The sequence below is a fragment of the Micropterus dolomieu genome, linkage group LG08 (genome assembly GCF_021292245.1).
Source record: "Micropterus dolomieu isolate WLL.071019.BEF.003 ecotype Adirondacks linkage group LG08, ASM2129224v1, whole genome shotgun sequence".
NCBI lineage: Eukaryota > Metazoa > Chordata > Actinopteri > Centrarchiformes > Centrarchidae > Micropterus > Micropterus dolomieu.
In genome coordinates this window covers 10,677,906-10,699,491 of record NC_060157.1, presented here as the reverse complement: position 1 = coordinate 10,699,491, position 21,586 = coordinate 10,677,906, and the positions used below count along the sequence as shown (strand labels likewise).

At 41.3% G+C, this 21,586-nt stretch overlaps 1 protein-coding gene across 1 annotated transcript in view; it reads right to left on the bottom strand.

Annotated features, from left to right (window-relative positions):
* Positions 1–4: 4 nt before the first annotated feature.
* The window catches only part of scube3 (signal peptide, CUB domain, EGF-like 3), a 49,808-nt gene continuing 28,226 nt past the window's right edge, over positions 5–21,586 (bottom strand). The window contains exons 6-21 of the mRNA XM_046055516.1: positions 18,019–18,135; positions 16,088–16,210; positions 12,229–12,345; positions 8,315–8,437; positions 8,070–8,186; positions 7,884–7,979; positions 7,620–7,736; positions 5,056–5,217; positions 4,705–4,908; positions 3,989–4,150; positions 3,733–3,900; positions 3,486–3,647; positions 3,211–3,408; positions 2,930–3,082; positions 1,773–1,852; positions 5–1,446 (exon numbers count right to left, since the gene is read on the bottom strand). Coding sequence (XP_045911472.1) covers positions 1,294–1,446; positions 1,773–1,852; positions 2,930–3,082; positions 3,211–3,408; positions 3,486–3,647; positions 3,733–3,900; positions 3,989–4,150; positions 4,705–4,908; positions 5,056–5,217; positions 7,620–7,736; positions 7,884–7,979; positions 8,070–8,186; positions 8,315–8,437; positions 12,229–12,345; positions 16,088–16,210; positions 18,019–18,135 — 2,252 coding nt within the window. The 3' untranslated portion in view covers positions 5–1,293. The remainder of the gene's footprint in view (positions 1,447–1,772; positions 1,853–2,929; positions 3,083–3,210; positions 3,409–3,485; positions 3,648–3,732; positions 3,901–3,988; positions 4,151–4,704; positions 4,909–5,055; positions 5,218–7,619; positions 7,737–7,883; positions 7,980–8,069; positions 8,187–8,314; positions 8,438–12,228; positions 12,346–16,087; positions 16,211–18,018; positions 18,136–21,586) is intronic.

Genomic DNA, 21,586 nt, shown 5'->3' with positions numbered 1-21,586 from the left:
GGGGGGGGGGGGGGGGGGGGGGCGGTCTTTGGAAGAGCTGTCTTCATTGGGACAGAATAAAATGTGAGGGGTATATGAAAGGCTGGGCACTGGGTGTCTTTGGATTTGAGACGGAGACGGCCGGGACATCAAGAGCAGAAAGTGATTTTGGGGGTCCTGCGTGAGAAAATTAGGATCAAAGAATTCAACCCTTGTCTAATTTATTTTCATTATTTACAAGATTGAAATAAACAAGCGATAAAACTGGTAGTCCACAGACAGGCAATATGAGATTATCAACTTATTGTGTGTACGAACTAAAGCAACTCAGATGTGGAGCTTCCTTTTTGTTTGAAACCTATAGACTATTAGTGTGTAGAGTAAATCAGAAAGACAATATGAGATTGAAGAATTAAAGTGACCTTTTAAAAAGAAGCAGCAAACATAATGTCCCTTAAAGACATTTCTCTCTATCTCTCTCTCAGAGACATTGTTCCACTAGACATCACATGATCTTCTGTGGCTCTCACAATTGTTAGTTTGTTATTCATCTCCCAAATGTCCACTATGTTCCTGGAATGATAAACCAACTTTTTTGTATTTGCTTTAAGTTGGCTTTAAAAAGAAATAGAGCAACAGAAATTATCTGAAGGTTGGAAAATGCCAGTACAGTCTAGACAGACAGAACAAAACATAGATTAACTGTTTTAACAGTAAAATCCTTGGAAAATGCTCTAAGAGCTCAAATATAGTAAGGCTTTGAATGACATGGAACGCAGCTGCGACATGAATATAACAACTGCTCCTCCTTGAGGACAGCAACACAGAGACTGAAGATGGGACCAGGGTTACACAACACTTACACAACACTTACAGTCATACTTAATGGTAGGAGTTGGAGCTGGAACTCAGACTGCTCATTTAAGTAAATACAACAACAAGCTCAAACCGCGAGCACAAAACGTCACTCCTACTGTCTGAAATAGGCGTTTCTATTGTTTTCTATGGCTTCATTGCTCAACACAATAGAAACCAAACCCACTCACATACTCTACATCCCCACTAAATGCTTGAGCCCGGGATTGCAGACCTGTGCTGAATGGAAGCTGACAAAAAATCTAAAACACAAACGATTTCAGTATTTCTCAGGTCTGCATAGTGTTTATTGTCAAAGCCTATGGAAATTAAGAGGGGGTAAACATACTAGTATGTTTTATGTTCATCAGTCTTATGAGAGTTGCGGGATGTGGCCTGTAAGATGGAGGGGGATGTCAGGGGGTCATGATCCGGTGCTTCAGCAGCTGTGTGATCTTTTTACTTGTAAGGTCGCAGGAAAGCAGAGACTTTGCTGCTTATGAGACGTATGAAGGAGCGAGGAAGCATCTCGTTGGACTCCCGAGTGGTGTACTTAAAATAGTTGTTTGGGTGAGCCAGCACATCAAAAAGAGTCTTAATCAGTTTTTTATCCTGTAGGGAAGAACAGACAGCTTTACACAACTCTACACTTTTTAACACATTTTTTCATCCTAAATAATTGTTTGTATTGCATTTGAAGCTATTACACAATGCTGGAAAACAAATTCCACACCTACCATATGACAACAATAACAAATGTTTTCAGTATTAATGTGGCGTCTGACTCATACAAGTGCTAATGTTTGTTAGCAACAACTTTGTTTAGCCCAACAACACCTTTTCAAAGTACAGCTTAGTGCTTAACTGAATCACCACTCCCAGGTGGTACCAACAATAAATGAAGCCAAAAATAAAAAAGAAGAAGTATAACTGCTAACCTTGAGGATTTCTTGATGGTTTTCTGAGGCATAGAGTCTTCCATCTCGCACTATGTCCTCTACGAGCTGTTCATAGTCCTCTGAATTGATGAAACAAGTATACAAAAAAAGTTAGGCAGTAAAATAATAATACAAACACATGACCAAAAAAAAATGCTGATAAACTTCCTTTGAGTTTCAGCAGCGACAACTCTTTCCAGAACCAGTGTCCCTGTTACTCTACGGCAGGTAAACCAGTTGTCACAGGGGCTATTTCTTTGGTACAGGGTCTGCAACCTGCTACACTTTTTTATATTTACATGTTTCTATCAATGCTGTAGGCCTAGAGTCATCTAGAAGTATTTAACTGTAAAAACATGTAGCATATACATTGAATAAAAAATGTAGACTTATTAACATTTTGTTATCATGCTACATCCTGGAGCCTGGCGCTAAACTCTTTAGCTTTGTCTTGAGTGGGTAGCCCATTTTCCTGAGATAGCTCAAAATCCAGGACTTGTATAGTTTAATAAATGTACCAAAACATTTCATTGGAAATGCAAAGTTACATAAAGTAGCCAAAAAATCATAAATAGCCTATAGGCTTGCCCAGCCACCCTGTGGTAAAACATATGAATGAATATATGAAAGAGGTCATTTAGAACTATTAGTAATTTTGATAAGTTAATTAGACTAATAGGCTGTGGTCCCTGCATTTAAGTTATAATTGCATAGTTTGTCCACCAGAGAGCACTGACTTATTTTGTATCTGTCAAATGTGCCATTGAGTAGATCTGACTATATTTCTGACTTTCTGAGCCATAGGAGTCGGAGTGCAGCCTGAAATCTTCTGTTAGGTCTCCATTAGCACTTCTCAAGTCAAGGCTAAAAACCAGGAGGAGACCAGGCCACTGCCCCTAAACTCTGGAACGACCTGCCAGAGGAGATAAGGCAAGCTTGCTTTTTATCTTTATTTAAATCTCTCCTCACATCATTCATCTAAACACATCATTTTAGAACTGAATTTTCGGTTTCAGTCTGAGCTTCTACTGCATTTGTTCTTTTTATTTTAATCTATTAAACTATTCCCTATTTTAATTGTAATAATTTGCATCACACAAAATCTGTATCGCTTCCATTGTATTGGGGTGAAGGTGTAAAATGAGTGTGCCACATACCATCATAAGTAACATAGGGGATCTGAAAGCCCCTGGCGCTGTTGGCCTCGTTGGATTTGAAGTTAATCCAGAGACGTCTGGAGCGAGCTGTGAAGGCAATAGGCCGCTCGTATGTCTGACATGTCTCGTAGGTGGTGATGGATGTAGCTGACCCTTGCAGGGGCACAGAAAGGACAATGGTGACTAATCAGGTTTTCAGAACTGCTCCTAGTATGGAGCAATTATATACTGTATAAACACTAAATTCCACTGAAACAACAACCGGAAAGAGAGACACTCACAGTTCTTCCTCATAACCAGCACATCGCCACACTCGTCCTCCGAGGGCAGGAAAATCTCCGGCACAACGATTAGGATCTTGCGCTTGCTGGGTGGGTTGATGTTCCAAATACACTCCACATTAGCGGGGTAATTACCGGGATAGTTAGGTGACTCAATGTAACCCATGAATTCACCCATCTCACCACCACATTGCCTGTCTAGGCACACACAAACAAAACAAATTAGTTTCCAGCTCCTGTTTGCGAAATCTGAAAAAAGTAATTTTAATACTCACTCTTGCACTGTGAGACACTTGTGGCACCATCAAAATCAGTGGTGGTGTTCCCAGGGCAGGAAATACAGTAGTTCTGCCTGAACTCTGTCTGATACGTCCCTACTGGGCAGCGGATACACCGGTGTACTGTGGTGTTGTAGTAATGACCTGGAGAACACTGAACTGCAGGGTAGAAATGAAGATACACATTAAGTGGGGAGGGTTTTGCATTTTTGAGTATATTTTCCTGTGAAGAGCACAAGCTGACCTTTGACTTCACAATCATGGAAGGAGCTGGCACCCTCCCGCTTGGTGCTCAGTCCTCCCCCACAGGGGAAGCACAGTGTCCGTCCCAAATCTGGTTGGTAGGCGCCCTGAGGGCACGGCTGACAAGGTTTGAACCCATCGCTGGAGAAGTACCCCGTTGGACATTGGCCTGGATTTGATTTGTAGAACACGGAGAGAAGGTTTACTAAAGAGACCAGAAATGTTTGTTCAGCATCGTCTCTGGGATGTTAAACTACCTGCGCAGGAGGAGATGTTTCGTGCCCCTACAGGCCCATGGCCGTCACTGCCAGGGCAGAGGTCACAGGCCAGCTGCCCCTCCTTCTCCTGGAAAGTGCCTGGCGGACATTGGACACAGCGCTCCTGCTCACCATGGTAGTAAGACCCCGACAAGCATCTGACTAAGAGAATATCCACAACAGCTCCGGTCAGAGATGACACACTTTAAAGTTACAAAAAATTTATATATAAAAGCAAACCTTGAACTTAATTTTCATGGTCCATGCACAGGTACCCAGTAAACTTAAAGTGGCCACTGAGTGGATATTTATCAGGTACACCGGTACAATCCAATGCAATCCAATACTAACAGCTCTGCGACACATTCTACATTTAGGAAGCTCATAGAGTTCAGTTTTTGTTGACGTCAAATTCATTGTATGTTTATTACATACACCCCTCTGAACATAATGCACCATCAACAACGATGACCTCACTGCTAAAACTTAACATAATTGAATCAACACCTCTATGACAAACAATAATGAAATGTAGACTTTACTGAAGAACAGTTGTATTGGACTGCATTAGACTGTACAGGTGTGGCTACTAAAGTAGACACCAAGTGTGTACTTCACCTCACGAGACCTTGTCTGACATGAGAAAAGCCATTGTTCTTATTCTCAAATCTAATGCATCACAGTAAAATAGCTCTGGTCTAGATCACCGGTCTTACCACAACGGCCGCTGTCCCTCTCCCAGCCCGGGCCACAGTTCTCCTGATTGGGAGAAGCCTGGGGAAGTTTTTGGGCCACCTCGTATTCCAAACCGGCAACTCTTATCAGGAAGCGTTCCTGGTTGATGGACTTTTTCAGAGCCTTGATATATGTCTTGACCTGCTTCTCCATGCGCTGTCTGAGGCAGCTGAGATTGCAACTCCCTGGTAAATAAAACATACTGTGTTTCAGTCACAAGCACACAGAAGATTGCACATTAGGTTGCATGCTTTGACAAATGATAAATAATCAGTTGGCTGTACAGTAAAGGTCAACACAGACAGGAACTTGTTTTAAATGATATGACTGACCTGTGGTGTCTCCAGGTTTAACCTCAGCTTCCAGCTCCAAAGTGATGCGTGTTACCTCTTTGTTGGCCGGGTTGCGAGCACGCCGCCCTTTCGCTTTCTTAGAGGAGTCACATTTGAGGTTGACAAATGTCACCAGGCAGTTGCTGCAGGGCTGCCCGCCGCCTGTGGATGACACAACATCACAATGTCTGTGTTAATAGCCCAGGCTTTTATTTGCTTAAATCACTGAGCTCACCCTGTCTATATTTGGGACAGGCGTCTACATGGGACAGGCCTTTAATTCCTGAATGAATAATACTTTGTTCATTGTTTCCGTAATATGAACTAAATGATTTTATTGTGGAGAACAAGGGCGATTCTACGATCAGACCTTTAGGGGTGCTCAGCCCCCTCCAACTATTTAGCTTAAATACTTGATGCTGAAATATATGTGAGGGGAGTCGGGGGGTCCTCCCCCAGAAGATCTTGAGCATTAAACTGGTAATTTCCTGCATTGTGGAGACATTTTCTGCCCCAATTTATGGTGGAAATGTCTGTTTTTATATGAGGGAAAACTATATTGCATTGCCTGTTTTCTTATTGTGCAAATAAACCTTTCTCAAAGCACATTCATTTGTTAGTTAACATTTCTTGGTGCAAGCTATTTTTCAGAACATTTTAACAAATGCTTTCAAAAACTGATGTGGACAAAATCAGCCATTTCAAAATGTGTTCGGGACATGTCCCCAGCGTCCCCAGTGTAAATGACCCCTATGGCGTCAGTGGACCAGTTAGGGTCAGACAGTAGTGTGGAGCTGTGTGCTCCTTCAGAGGAGGGAGGGTGTTAAAAAGGTTTCGCTAATTTAAGTGCTCTGTTTTGTGTTTTCAGTTAAATTGTTACACGCTTGCTTTCTCTTTTAAGGAAGTAGTTTTCTGTTGCTGATTGAGTTTAATTTGTCAGTATTATTTAATAGTTGAAAAAATCTTTATTTTGGTTGCACAGAATCTGTAGAGTATAAATTATTTCTATTAGCATAACACTCTAACATTAAATTAAAACTAATTTCTTAGCTAGCCTAAGGTTAGCAGTGTTGGGCAGGAACCATAATAAGATTACTTTTCTCATTTTACATTTACTCATTTTCCCAGTAACTAGTAGTGTAACGGATTACTATTTCCAAAACATTATTACAGTTACTAATCCAAGTAAGGCTGCGGTACTGAGTTACTGAATGCACCATCCTTGGTGTGAATGCGTAACTGGGTGGCAGGTCAGCTGCACTGGACCTGATGTTATTCAAGTCAGCTCTCAACCAACAAACTAAAGTAAAGTAAAAGGAAGAATGGAGAACGAGGGAGATAAATATTCTTTTGCCCCCTTCTCTGTTGCACTTCTCACACAAACCTAGCAAAAGGTTTTGGATTGAACTCGCCCCAGATGGAAAGTAACTCCTTTGATCAGCGCCGTTGAGCCAATCAGAATTCAGCAAACACAAGGATCAGTCCAAGTTGGGAGGGGCCGCTCGACCCCTCAATATTGAAAGTATTAGTTTGGCCCAGACTGACAGACACACAAACAGCGTTCGGCTGCAGCTGACCAGTCGGCCAGCGCGGTCGAGGTCTGCGGACTGCGGACTGGAGCGAGAGTTTCAGAGTGGTGAGTTATTAATTTGTAACAAAAGTATCTTTCATCCATAAAGTTTTAACCGAGCTCTGTCTCTACATCACAGTAACAACTTTATGTCCATTGACTGCTTGGAGGGTAGCTAGTGTTTGGAAGGGAGAGAAGATGTGTGCTGCAGCTCAGTGTTTTTCCACCTGTTTTTGAGGGCATCTCAGACTAGTCGCTCAGCGAGCATTATGACACGTATTTACTTGTGACATCACAAGAAAGGGAAGTAAAGGCAGGACTACAAACAAGCTGTTTTCACGCAGTTCAGAGCAGAGTTTTTTGTGGGAGATGTGAACTCCCTTTGGGGTGGACTTTGGGCTTTTTCACTTTGCAAACCTAGTACATGCACAAAAAAGAGGGGAAAAGCCTAAAACCATAATACCATCTCTTTAAGAGGTTTTATACATCCACAAAACTTCTATAAAAACACGACCAGGCTTCTAATTCAGACCAAGGCTTTTTTGTCAAAACGTGCACACTAGGCCAGGATAAGGGACAGCCGTCTAATTGGGATTAGGCTTTTAATTAAATTTTCAGTAGTGATAATGGGGCTACAACTAATCACTGTTTTTATAATTGATTCATCAGACTAATTGTTTTGTCTATAAAATGTCTGAAAATTGTGAAAATGTAATATGGCAGAACCAAATTGCTTGTTTTCTGCAACCTAAAGTCTAAAACCAAAAATCCAAACCTAATATCACCAAGAACAACAATCCTCACATGTGAGTCGTTAGCAACAGTGGATGCATTTTTGAATGAATAAAGCGACTAACCCATTATTAAAAAAGGTTTCCGCTAAAATTTCTTTTGATCAACTAACCAATAATTGACTAATTGTTTCACTAAATCCCTTTAAATTTATAAATATGACAGCACATGTGTAAAGCAGCACACACAGATTAAGGCTGACCTGGTCCAAGTGTCCGTCCTCTGTCCTCTGTCCTGCCGGTAAGCTTCGGGTGCAGGTGACATTTGGCGTTTTTAATCTTGAAAGAAGCCGTCTGCTTCACTGGAGGGGCCAAAGTCTCTACAGACAAACACAGCACAGTGGGTAGGAGCACACCGCAACACATCACATGCTGCCACAGCAAAGACAGACTGTCTGTGCAGCTGTGACTGACATGACTGGATTGTTGAAAAGTATTTGATTATAGGAATCTGGAGGGCAGCGAACCTATGCAGCTCTGACTGCTGCTGGAGTTAAGCCTGGCAGGGGACTTGCCTCTGAAGATGGGGATACCACAGCTGACTGAGTAGCTGCTGTCAGACTCTGAAAAAGGTCATGCACATTTGAAAATGTTTCAAACTGTGAACTAAAAACAACTTCTGTTTGGTGTGTTGTAATTGCACTCTGACATACCTGCCAGATAGTGAGCCTTAGAGGCACAGGTAAGGGAGCAGCTCTCTTTCTTGCCTGTCTTGCTACAGGTCAGAGTGGCCTTTGGTGCTACAAGTCCAGGAAGACATTTCACCAGCTCTGAGGGGAAAAGAAAACCCACACAGATTCACACATTGTTGACTAAGAAAGCTGAAAGAGTGAGAGAAAGCCTATGCTTTGAGCGTGTGTCAATGATTTAGCCACAGGGGGGCAGTGTTGCTACATACCAACACAGTCTTTCCTGTTCCAGTGCAGCTTGTACCCTGGTGGACAGGTACACTCGTAGCTCCCCAGAGTGTTGATGCAGCCGTATTTACAACCACCACGATTTATACTGCATTCATCAATATCTGTGAATAAATATATAGACATTGAGTGGACATGCATATGTATCAATAAAAGGACCTGTGCACACCTACCCTGTCTGATTTTTAAGACTAAAACAGAGAAAAACATGAGGGACGAAAAGGTTTTTTTGTTAGATAACATCAGAAACACAGAGAAACAATGTCGTCAACAGGCAAAAAGATCTGGAGACAATTTTGTTGAATAAAATGAAGGAGAGAAACTGGCCAATTAAAGAGCAGAGCTGTGAATGAGGAGGTCCTGAGAGGTCAGGAAACTTCATCCTGTCAGAGAGTCACATTCTAGGAAGATGAATATGTTGGCATGTAAACAGAAGTGATTCCGCGGTTTGATGTTGCCACATTCAATTTCATGGTCAAAACGTCTTTGCTCTTCAGTGAGGAAGACTTGTGGAGAGCCGTAAATTATAATCACCTTTTCAAACACATGCTGAGCTAAAACCACTAAAAGCATCCGGGACCCAGATGCAGGCTGGCCGCCACTGACGCCAGACAGAAAATGAGTTTAGTGAGTCGAGCTGAGGATGCGGACAAGCGGCGGAGACACCGGGAGAGAGACTGAGATAATGGCAGTGATTGATGATCCAGCCTGCTGATATGAAATGCTCTTCCATGTCTCATTCAATTATTCACGCTGAATAAAAACAGTTTGCGTGCCTCTACACTCCCTATAGACGATGATGACTTCATCAACAGTGCTCTGCCGATGTGTAGCCAGAGCTGCTTGGAAATGTTGTGAGAGATGGCCTGCTTATCCTCCGCATCAAAGCACTCAATTTAAAAAGGACAAAGAAGTCTAATGAATATCTGATGGAAGCGGAGCTCATCTGCCAGCAACTGTTGTTCTGACTTCTTTGTTCCTCCCATACTTGAAATGTAACCAAATACATGTATTCTGACCTTTCTCAAGATCTTTAATCTTTTTTTTTCTTTGCGTGCTCTCACAGAAGAGAGCACAGATGAGTCAAAGGAAAGGACAGGACAAAAAAAAAAACAAAATTGACATTTACACTCAACAATTGCTTTGTGTAATGGAGAGGAATGTGGAGATGGGTTGGGGAGTTTGTGGAAATGTTGCCATATTTAAATTCTAATCGCTTCTGTGTGCTTATTCATAAACAGCAGCAACTCCCAGTCTAAACAACATCGTAATGTGAGGAATTCTCCCAAAGCACTATCTGGACAGCCCTTTCTGTATTTTACCAATTAACTTTCACTATACTGTCTTTTTCTTAGGTCTATGTATACATAGAATTATCCGTACCAGAAGAAAGCATTTATGTTCAGGTCAGTGCCGGTTGAATCAAACATGGTAAATTAAAAAATACATCACAAAGTATTTAGTCACAACTGGAGTTTATTTTCTTACCAGATAAGCAAAAATGAGTGGATTGTTTTGCTAGCTGAGAAGGAGAATGGCTGGATATACTCTCACTTGGGAGGAATGTTGACAGGCCTCGGCACAATGCTTGACAGCGGGTCACTGACCTAATTGGGTTTGTTTAGGGTGAGTCTATTGTTAAACACTGAGCACAGCTTTCTGGATTGTTTGGCAGCTATATTTCAGTTGATAAACCTCATAGGGAATAACATAACGTTGGTTATGGCCGGGAGTGAGAAAGTACAACAAGGAGCAGCATAAATCTCTGGGGTTACCTAACAGTTCCGACAGAGCCGATGAAAAGCGGGGGGAAATCATTCATCACCGGCTCTCTCAGTGGTTACACAGAGTCATTTACGCCTGACCATCTTCTCTCCTCACAGCAGCTCAGTGTGGTATGATCACAGTCCATCATGTGAGTGAAAGACTTATAAATCCTATTCTGGTGCTGAACTAACAGCTAATACCGCTGCCTACGTGTAGAATGGAGCCCATGAACCTATTAGACTTATTTGAAAACAAAGTTTGTGGAATTCTAACCATACATACAGGGGGTGGATGAAATAAAAGCAGCCTCTTACAATATAATACATTCAGTGACATTACAACCATCTTTCCAACTTAGTGTCAACAAAGCATTAAATAAGCTTCAAAAAGATGGTATTTATTGCAGCATGACTTCAACAAATTGCATAAGATGTCCTCTTATTTTGTCCACCTCCGGTATGTGGCTCTTGCATTATAAGAAACCATTTTTAAAAGACTTTTTCAAGGCATTTTCATCTTTATACTGTGACAGTAGAGATATAGACAGGAAACATGGGGAAAAGGAGAGGTACAACGTGTAACAAAGGTTCTCAGATGGGCATGCACAAAGCGCACTGTTGTGTTTGTGCAAACCAGATGAGCCCATACATCTACACGTTACTGCTCTCTAGTCGCAGTAACATTCCTTCTTCTACATTCTGTTGCAACATTCCTGATCAGTAGACCTGTCAAACTACAAAAAAAAAACCCAGAACAAATCAGTGCGAAGCTATGTATTTCAAGTACATATGCTGTCTCTCTCGGTCTCTCGTACAACTACTGTGAGGCCCTGAGGCGCTGGAGACAGCAGCAGATTCTAACTGGTGATACACACTCTATCAAAGGGACGAAGCAACACCCTGATGTGCTCTGGCGGGCCTCTTGCTACCTGCCAGGCAGATCTAACACACCCCCACACACCTCCTCCTGACACCAAAGGCTGTTTCTGCTATATGTTCCACACCAGAGTACAGTAGGTACCTGTACCTAATGTGTGATGGACACGGTCATATCCGCCTTGAAGAACCATAACTACGTTTTTTCATGTCCATTAAATCCAGCACAAATTGTCAACATTTTACATTACTGCCAAGTGTAGCGCAAGATTGATTTCCTGCCTTCAAGGCAGCCACCTGTTTCAGCTCATTTCAGTCCATTTGAAAATCAACTTGCAGAGACTCAAAACTTAGTTATTGTATCAGAAGCTACATGAAGGGGCTTTTACATGTTTTTATTCTTTAATGATTCTGTGGCATCCAGAAAACAATGAAAATGAAAAAACGGTGAAAACAATAATGATTTTTTAAGGAATGGCTTGCTGTTAGGAAGGCAACTCCTAAGTCTCAGAGTTAAAATGGCTCCTTTTTTTTTTTAAAGAGCCACTGGATTTACTTTCAAGATCTTTTTAGTTGAAGAATAAAATAGATTTTTATACAGTAGCTACTGTACTAAAGCAGCAATGCTAACATGCTGATGTTTAGCAGGTATAATGTTCATCATGTTCACCATCTTAGTTTATGTTCTTTACATGAGTTAAATGATTAAAGTGTGTTTTAAGATGATTGTGAAAAAACTGTTAATCTTAATGGATTCTGGTGGGCTGTAGCACTCATTTGTTTTGGTATGAGATGCTGGTGTTCTAGTGCAGAGGTGGGGTGGGGCTATTGGGCTACAAGAGGCTCTGTGCTGACTCGTTAAACCCTGGAGCTATCTGCGGTACCACCAGATCCACCTAAAAACTGCAACACATACTGCAGTGCATTGCTTATACGGCCCCGTCGCTGTACCGTCACAGGACACTGTGGTCTCAAAGAAGTTATAATAAACCCATCAATCTTAGGTTTCTTAAGTAGGCTCTAACTCAGTTTTTAACTGTAGAATATAGAAACCTGTCTGATACCTAGGTCATAGGGCAACAGTCAGCCATATCAAGTATCTTCGAGAGATGGTATTGTCTAGTGTAGTCAAGTTTTTCCTGCTAAACATAAGGCAACTATTGGTGTTTAGGTGTGTGAAGCAGAGCAAGAGTGATGGACAGGAGATCCACATCAAAAGAAAAGGAGTAAGGGAAGCAGGCATGCTGGCTCACCTCCACAGTGTGCCAGGCCGTAGAGCACGTAGCCTTTATGACAGAGGCACTGGAAACTACCAGCAGAGTTGACACAAAAGTGGTCACAGGCCCGGTCAAAAGAGCACTCATCAATGTCTGTCAATAGATAGAAAGACTGTTAGAGACTTTTCAAACAGTTCAACAAATTACAACAGCACATTTTCCAGTTTTCCTCTTGTTTACTGTATTGTATTCATTGCTTGTCATGAATTGCAATGGGTCAAATCACATGTTGCAAAAAAAAGAGAACATCTTTTGAAAGGAAGACATCTTCTGTTTGGGACTTGGTATGGCAGTTGACCTCCTGAAGTCATGCCATTTTCCATTTCAATGCACTGGAATGGAATAGTATTTTTGAAATAACAAGCGGCCACAGCCTGTGTTGAAAGAAAGTCTGCTCTGCTCCTGATAATAGGAGCCATTTTTATCCATACCATAAATGACCCAGTATAGCTAGAAACCCCATAATCTGACTTCTCAAGCTTTTCTTCTTCTGACATCATGTGTATATCAATTGTGCAAAAATAATCACCAATCATTGTAGTATTTTTATAAATATGTCAGATGCAGATAGGAAGAATCCTGCTTTCAGTGTCTTTTGTCCTTCTAACCCTGGGAGCCTCAACCACCTGCAAATCCACATTGCAACAGCTACTTCCTGCCAGCCAGGAGCCTCTGTGTCTTATCTTTTTGAGTTTTTCTGCTCTCTTACACGAACATCCTGATAAGTTGCTTAAATGTCATGGGCTAATAAACACTAGAAGGTTTGATACATGGAGCTACAGGAGATGGATGACATTTGGTTTTATTATGATCAAGGTTTCCTTTAATGTCAGTAATAATCTGTGTCAAACCCAGAAGAAAGGTTTCCAGCATTTTGCCAGGAATATCATGCTTTTATCCACTATATCTGAACCTCCTCTGGGTTGTGAGGCAGCGCCAGCCACCATCAAACAGATGACACAGGTATTTCAAGGCAATTACAGGAGTTCAGTTAAATAATGGGTTACCTTAAAGAAAGCAAGAAGACAGACAGACAAATGTCTGCACAAATCTTGCATAGTTGCACAGAACGGCACAAAATATTCAAGCTGGGCATAATCCTTCATGTACAATAGAGCTGAACTCAAACAATGAAGACAGTCATTGAGGTTAGTAGTTGGCAGGCGTGTTGTGCGAGCATCAAGAAGATGAAAATGTGCTGAGATTAAAAGCTTATTAAGTGATCCGATTACTTTGGAGGAGATCCATAGGTTGATGTTTAACAGTTTCAAAATCCCCTAAATGTTTAATCATAGTACAAATAAAAGATGAAAAACCTTTACAAGAACAAACTCAAAGTCCTCACTGTTGGTCCCTTGTGGTGGCAGATTCATAACAGCAGTGCTAGATGAGAGCAGTATGGGCTTGCACATGCTGTATGAGGCATTGCAAAAGTGATTGTTTTCGGCATATTACACACTTGTAAGTGAACAGTCTAAAACCCTCTGGGAATTAGGCGTGGTGACCGAGTTTACCCTAAAAAATGTTGCAATCGGTAAAGCCAGAAGCTTCATTACATCATTTTGTGTTGTGCCATGCTACAGAATAGATGTGTGAAGACATCTGGGACTCCTTCAACCCTTATTTACCAGGCAGTTAAGATGAAGTATGCAGCGGGTGGGCAAGACTGCATCATGAGGTGATGTACGTGCAGGGGACCATGGGAAGATAAAATGAGAACAGTGATATCACTTACGCTGGAAAATACAGAGTTTCCATCAATTATTCCTTCTCTTTGCTCTCTGTTAATCTGCCCCCCCACTGCACCAGACTGATCCTGGTGTCATGACTCAATTCATCACTTTAACTTCCACTTGTGCTCAATATAAAATTCTAGGGAGGCAAACGAGGATGACTGAACCTAAGAAAAGGTCACTATTGTTTATACAGAACAGATAAAAGCTTTATCAAAGATGTTCCCTCTGGAGAAAACATGTCATCTGATGAACATCTCCCTGAGTGCCCTCATATGGATTAGGAGTGAGAAGGAGATGAGAAGGAGACTTTGGAGGGTGTTGAGGGTGGAGGAATGCTGACAGGGGCTCAGCAGACATGTCTCATCCTGATTCATGGGCCAAGGTCCACTGGCAGCAGGGAAACACCATGACTATTTAAACCAAGATAAACCCATAGTTCAGTTTACACATCTCAACACCTCGTGGAAACAGCAAACTTCTATTTAAGTGTTACTGAACACCACAACCCACCGCCAAGCATTTAATAACAAAACTGCAGTACTTTACCATGGTACAGTTCACACTTAAGCTTCTTAATCTGTCGGTTCTGGTTTAATGCTCAAAAGAGGGATGCACGATGGGGCATTCCACAGATTTAAAGCAAAAGATCAGCCTATGAGAAAACAGATGTATAATGTCTTCTGTGGCTCTGGAGGAGTTTTGTCAACTCTAAGAAAGTAACCCTAATGAATTCTTGGTGGTGAAATCAGGGTTATCTCAAGCTGGGCGTGAATACCTTAACGGTCTCAGAATAAGTACAGAAATTATAAAAAGAATAAAAATAAATTGGTTAACTTCTGGTTAAAATAGTAAGGTTCTCTTAATTTGTTCAGTATTAAACATCGCAGCAGTTTTCATTTGGGTTTTGAATGTTTATTTATATTGCTTTTCTCTCTACAAGTAAGCCTAGGACCTTTAATGCCATTGTTGTCCTGCCTTGTTTGTAAATTCATGAATCAATAAAGACAAAGAGATTTGGAAGTGCAATACTAAATCCTTGGAGTGTCTCTTTAATTACATATTTACATCCTAACACAAGGGGTAAGAATCAGAATCTACTTTTATTTTGCCCTGCTCGTGTTCCACAGTTGAGAAAAATGAAAAGAATCAGGGGACAGGATAAAGAGCAGACAGGTGACTCAGTAGTGTGCGGTGTGTGAGAGCCTGGCAACACCTCACTCAAGAGGAGGTGAGCTTTATCACAACCCTTCTCTCCAGACAAAACACACAGCACCAAACAAGGACAACACTGTTCCAAAGTTGCCCCTGTGCACCCACACAACACATGGCTGAGTTGGTTAAGGCATGGTGCCACAGGCAACAAGCTGTGATTTGCATTCCTACATGCACAGGCCACATTTTCTCAGTTATCTGTGTTATTTGGACAAAATAAACTTTGCGTTGTTCTGCTTCAAATAATGAGAGAATGACAAAATAGATTGGAAGTGACAAGAAAGTGGCTGAAAAGCAGCGACACAGTGTATACTTTCATTGACCACATAAGATGTTTATGGACTGTGTACAGAGTGGTGTGATTCAGTGCCGCAATACTAAACCCACGGCATGACATTGATGTGTAACAGGCTGGATATTGATTGACCACATCAATAAAGAAGAGAATTATAAAATAGCATGTCATCTGTTTTTCCACTCAGAGAGAGGCCTAGATCGGCTCCGCAGTTCTAGCTTGCCTGTCTTCTTTCACCAGATGTTTCTGTAGTGGCATGATTCATCCGAGAATCAGGGGTTTTAGAGTTGGACCTCTAATTTCCCACACCTGTGTTCAGCGATGGCAAACTCTTCTGCTGCTAGTCCTCCCTGCCCCTGCTGAGCGATGGCTACCACCAAATATAACAGACAAACAAGCCAGAGAGGCTAGGTTTGGCTTCTCTGAAGGCTGGAGTGGCCTTTTTTGTGCCACTAGCAGGACATTTTTGGTTTATCATTCTTGATAATCAATGCAAAAATCTATAACAAAGAAAGTGATAAGGACATGGCTTTCGGGTGGTGGAAAATTTGTTTTATCCAAGAGGCAATAGATAGTCAAAAGAGCTACATACCTTGACAAGTTCTCTCGTTGGTCAACAGCTTGTAGCCTTTCTTGCAGCTGCACTCAAAGCTGCCCACTGTGTTCCGGCACACGTGATCACACCCCCCATTGTTAAGGCGGCACTCATCAATATCTATGAACATAAATTCAAGTACAGTGGATACATCAAATAAACCTTCACAAAAGAAAGAGAGAAAATTAAGCTTAAACCTTTTTTGGCCACTTGAAGGCAGTAGAAACCAGACACAACACTGATATATTTTTTTTTAGCAAACTTTCTTTTGCTTATTTAAACATCCTGCAGTTATGGAGTGACATTATCATTAATTTGCAGTTGTGTTTCTGACCACCTGGCGAAGTCCAAAATTCATTGTCTTTTTGTTCTGTTTTTGATCTCCACCAACTCCTGAGAAAAGTCTCTAGCTTATAAATGCTCCAGTTTGTTCCCCAGCTAGTCCCTAACTTTGTCCGTCGTTTAGTGGTGGGCGGTTAGCGTACAGTAGGCTTTTGAGCTTTTTAGCTGAAAACACCTGCCTAAACTAAAACAGTGGGTTTGAGATGGGATAAGCAAAACAATGAGCTGAAAGATGCTAAACCGCTCCGTAGAGCTGAGGGAAACTGCAGAGTTGGGTCATAATTGTCTGGAAGTTGACCCCTCGGACATACAAGCAATTATGTCATCCATTGTTAATATAAATATATTGATTATTGCAGCCTAATTTTTTATCCTAAAAGTTAAATCTGAACAGAGATGTGGAGGTAAGAACAAAGGCAGAACTATTCAAAATAGGATGAGTGTTTGGTCATACAGCCATGACCGTCTTGCAGAAACTGGAAATTAGCTTCAGGGATTTCCTTACTTGCCTTCAGAAGGACTAAAATCAGTTTCCGTATGGCTGTAATGGGATACAGCTCTCACACACTAAAGCCTCCTGACAGTGAGGACTCGAAATCATCATTGTCCATCTTCCTCCGATTACCCTGCTCTTTACTTCTGAAGCCAATGCCCAATCGATATATCATGTGTTCATCTATGCCTTTGATTGTGCACTGCCTTGGCAAGTTTGGCAACGGCTCTGATTAATTCTGAATCATTGTCACAAATGAGGCATCTGTCTCTTGAGGGAGTCTTCATCATCTGGTTGAAATAAATGCATCAGAAAATGGGATAAAATAATCCCTTCCTTGCTCCATCTTTGTCTCCGTTCTTCAGAAGTGCATGGCCTGCAGCAAGACCCTGTCTTCTTGTGCCAGAGCTGCCTGGATTTGTTTTCCTCTCGTTTCCTCTGAAACCAAACTAATATAAGCCAATGTACTTTTATCAGAGTTGTTGGTGTAACATTCCGAACAATAGAAGGCTGACAGATTTCTATCCTCACTTTTCTGGATACACAGATTGTCCTCATTCTCTCCAAAGTTGTGTACACTCTGAATGTCAGTAGCACCTTTGTTTTCAAAGTCTCCTTCTAAAATTCTCATCTTTTCCCTAAAGTTTGGAATTGATTTTATTAGACATAATATAAATTAAAAAAACTTGCTACAGTATGCAGGTTGCTTGAGATGAGGATGCTCTGCCATAACTCAGAAAGTTGGATGATGGTAATGTAGTGGAAAAACTGTCAAGAAAACTGGTGGCATGAAAATATTACTCAAAAATATGCAGCTGAAAAGCAGAAAGTAGTGTAAGATTGGTGGCACTGGTAAGGATGCAGACATTGTAAGAGCACTTGTGGGTGCAAAACAAAGGTAGTGTAGTCTATAAAGAGAAGATCAGGTTGAAAAGGGTGCTAAAAGGGGGGGGGGGGCGGTCGTAAATAGCTTGATAATTATTCCTGTGAGCTCGATGTGGAGAAAATAGCTCCAATGTGCCTGGCAACATGACAAGCTGGAGATTAATTTAGCGACAGCTGGACAGGTGCAGTTATAATGCTGATGCTTTACCTTTGCAGGTCTTGCGGTCCGGCTGCAGAGTGAAGCCAACAGGACAGCTGCAGCGCACTCCTGTCACTGAATCATGACATGTGCTATCGCAGCCGCCATTGTTCACTGCACAGGTCTCTGCAGGGAAACAAGCACTCACAGTCAGACGAACTCCCTGGAAAAATACACTGTAGATGCTGTTTTGACCTACTTATTTCTCCCCATCAAAACAGCATACATGCATACTGGTATTATAGTAACAATAGGAAGGCACACTTATATTCAGCATTCATTTTTTGTGTCAAACAGGAGCAAGAAATAGGAAGCAGAGCAAGCGTTCAGGTCTCAGTAGCACATAGGAATGAAGAGGAAACAAGAATAGAGAACAGATTCATAAAGGCAGCAGCTGGATGATATTAACAGAGAGGGAATTGAGGAGATGCTTGTGAATAATGAAAAGAGACAGTCATTATTAGGAAATATAACAACCCACACAGCTGAATACAGGGCTTCACATGTTTTATCTAAGTGTGTGCATGTTTGCTTGTCTTTGGTCAAGGAGAATTACAACATCTAAAAGTCCTTTGTACTATTGGGCATCTGTCTCCCCTCGATCACAAGGGCAGAGGTTTGACTTCCAGACAGATACGGACAAAACCACCACTTTTTCCTGGTTTTGACAAAACCTTCCAGGCATTTTGGGGATAAAAAAGCAATTTCAGCTACCTGGTCCCTGTGTTGGCTTGACTGATTTGAAAAAGGGAGGTAGTCAGTCAAGACAAGATAGTGGAGGTCTCTTCTCTAGACAGTGACAAATTTCACTGAGACTTTCATTTTAAGCAACAGTACAGGAGAAATTTGTTCTCACATAAGGGAGACAGTTGTGTGCCTTAATAGTTTTTGGCAGCTTTACAGAAAGTCTCACACGCTTCTGAACAGAAAACAAATAAAAAAACACTTTTGCGACCTGGAACAATCACTTTAACTTGCTGTAAGGCAAGTGGTCATCCACACAGCTCATCACTTCTCTCTAATGGGCTGTAGGATACTGGCTGGCAGCTCTTCTAAAAAAGGAGCCAGCCAAGCTGGGCGAGTCGAAGTCTTCACACTGGCAAGGAGATGGCACCTCACACGTGGCACTAAAGAAGGAATGCAGCTGCACTGGGTTTTTTTTATAGAGAACCAGGATCCCTTTGGGGAAACACCTAATCCTCTTCACTTAAATCTAAAACTGCACTGCCTGCAGCAGCCATAATGAAACTTTCTAAAGCTCTTTCTCCAAATAAAAAGCTCAACTGTAGACTGGAATTATGTATCAAAGCAAAACAGGTGCTTACAGTGATGTAATTTTACATTTTATAGCTGTTTCATTGACAGCAGCTCAAAACACTTCAGTGGATGTTGTTGCTAAAGGCGAAACATGATGCATCAATATACTTGGATAAATTTCAGGTACATATTAAAACACAGGGGGGTTAATAATAAATAAGAAAAACACTTGAAAATAATTAAGTAAATATTGCAATCCCTATTATAAAACTTTGCAGTATTTGTGACCCCCTTCAAACCCTACTGTATAGTCTCTCTCCATTGGTTTCAACCTCTGGCCACTGCTTCCCTTTGTCGATACAGTTTGGGCTTTATAAATAAAAAAATTACTTGACTTGATTATGTACATTTTGAAAGAATAAATAATATTTTTTAATCAATTATAATTGAAGAGTTGAATTTATAATCAATAAATGCACCTTTGTTATACATCAATACACAGGGATTTTACAGCCTTACTTGGTCTGGTATGATTGGTGGTTGAGGTAGCTAATGTTAGCTAACTTTATATAGAGATCGCTTCAGTCAGGTTGAGGACTCTTGCTTCCTGTCACACGCAACGTTTTAGCATTTACAACATAATTGCCAGTGGACACAAGTAGCAGTTAAAAAAGTTACATAGTTCAGAGCTGAAATCCTTTTTTGTGAGGTGTTTTCATTATTTTGTCTACTCTCTGTAGTTGGCAGAACATAGTGGTTATGCCTTTGATCCTTTGCAGGAGAATGAGACCTTATGACGGTGTATTGGGCAGAGGGTAAGGTTGGGCCTCCAGTTATTACCACAGTCCCAACCCAGGTTTGAGAGTATAGCGCTGTGGGTACACATAATTGCAAAGTGTGAGCAGAGACAGTTGGCAGACAAGATGATAAGACAGTGTCAGGACATGCCTCCAAAATGCTTAGTCAGGCAGCCATCTCACCAAACTGTAATGATCATGTGTTAAGAGAGCAAAGAAATATTTCTGACATTATGGTTTTGTGAAGACAGGGGAGAGACACACACTCTGGTATGTGTGTGGGTTTGTGTGTTTTGGATGCACACCAGCCACATCTACAGAGAACCATGTTAGGACCCGCAATTACAGTAACAGTGGGCAGACTTTTGTAAATGTTCCAATGTGATGTGAAGGGTGTTTGGTCTAATGCTGAGCCTCTACAGTATATGTTTCATACAGAGAAGCTCAGACCGTGTACATAATAGTTTAACAGAAGCCACAGGGTTTCTAGCTGCAGCACTTCTTGACTTACATCATAACTGTTGACAAGCAGCCTCAATGCAACTTGTCATCTATGGGATTATTTTCCTATCTTTATTCAAGAGTCTTTCAATTTGAGAGTATGATTTATTGATTTCACGTTCAGACTTTGTAATGCTCTCCCTCAAAACTCTGCCGCACTCCAACAGCCCCTGCTTGCGCTTAGATCTGCTCTGCTTCTGCTCGAACTGTGTGCTTGAACTCAGGGATATTGTTGCTTGCAGAGATTTTCTGCGCTCCAGCTTCAGCCATTCTCTTCACACCCAGCCTGCTTCTGTCCGTGAAACATTTACTCTGCTCTCTGAACCCTGTCAAAATTCCCCAACCAATAGAATGCCAGGTACAATTGTTGACCAATAAAATAGTCCCTGCCTTGTTTACTTCTTAGAGCGATCCGTACAGGAGGTTACTCCTACACCGGCTTCATCCACTCCTGCCCTACACGGCTTTATTAAATACTTCCCTTGCTTTCTTTACACACTTTGGAATAAAAGGACAGTTATTACATATACCAATGCCTATAGTTTTTAATATAATAGCTAAATAATGTATAATAGTAGCCGTATAGATCACCGGCCTCCCATCAGGGTGCTGGAGTAGAAAACAACGTCACCTAATAATAATAATAATAATAATAATAATGAGGTAGATATGGTACACTACACCTAGCAATCTATTAGTTGGGGCATTTTTCCAGTGTAATTGCACAAAAAAAATCTGAGAGCAGAGCAGAAATCTGAGAGCAAATCTCTGCAAGCAGCAATATATGGGAGTTCAAACACACATTCCGAGCAGAAGCAGAGCAGATCAGGGCAGGGTTAATCATGCTCTCAAATTGAAAGACCACACTCTTGAATAAAGATAGGAAAATAATCCCATAGCCATCAACCATTTATGACGACTGCAAACAAAATACGTTAACAGTGAGTGGACAAAATTCACAAAACGTTCCTTGAGTGTTGATCACAAGGAATAGAATAGCTTTGGTCAAAAAAGAGAAAATA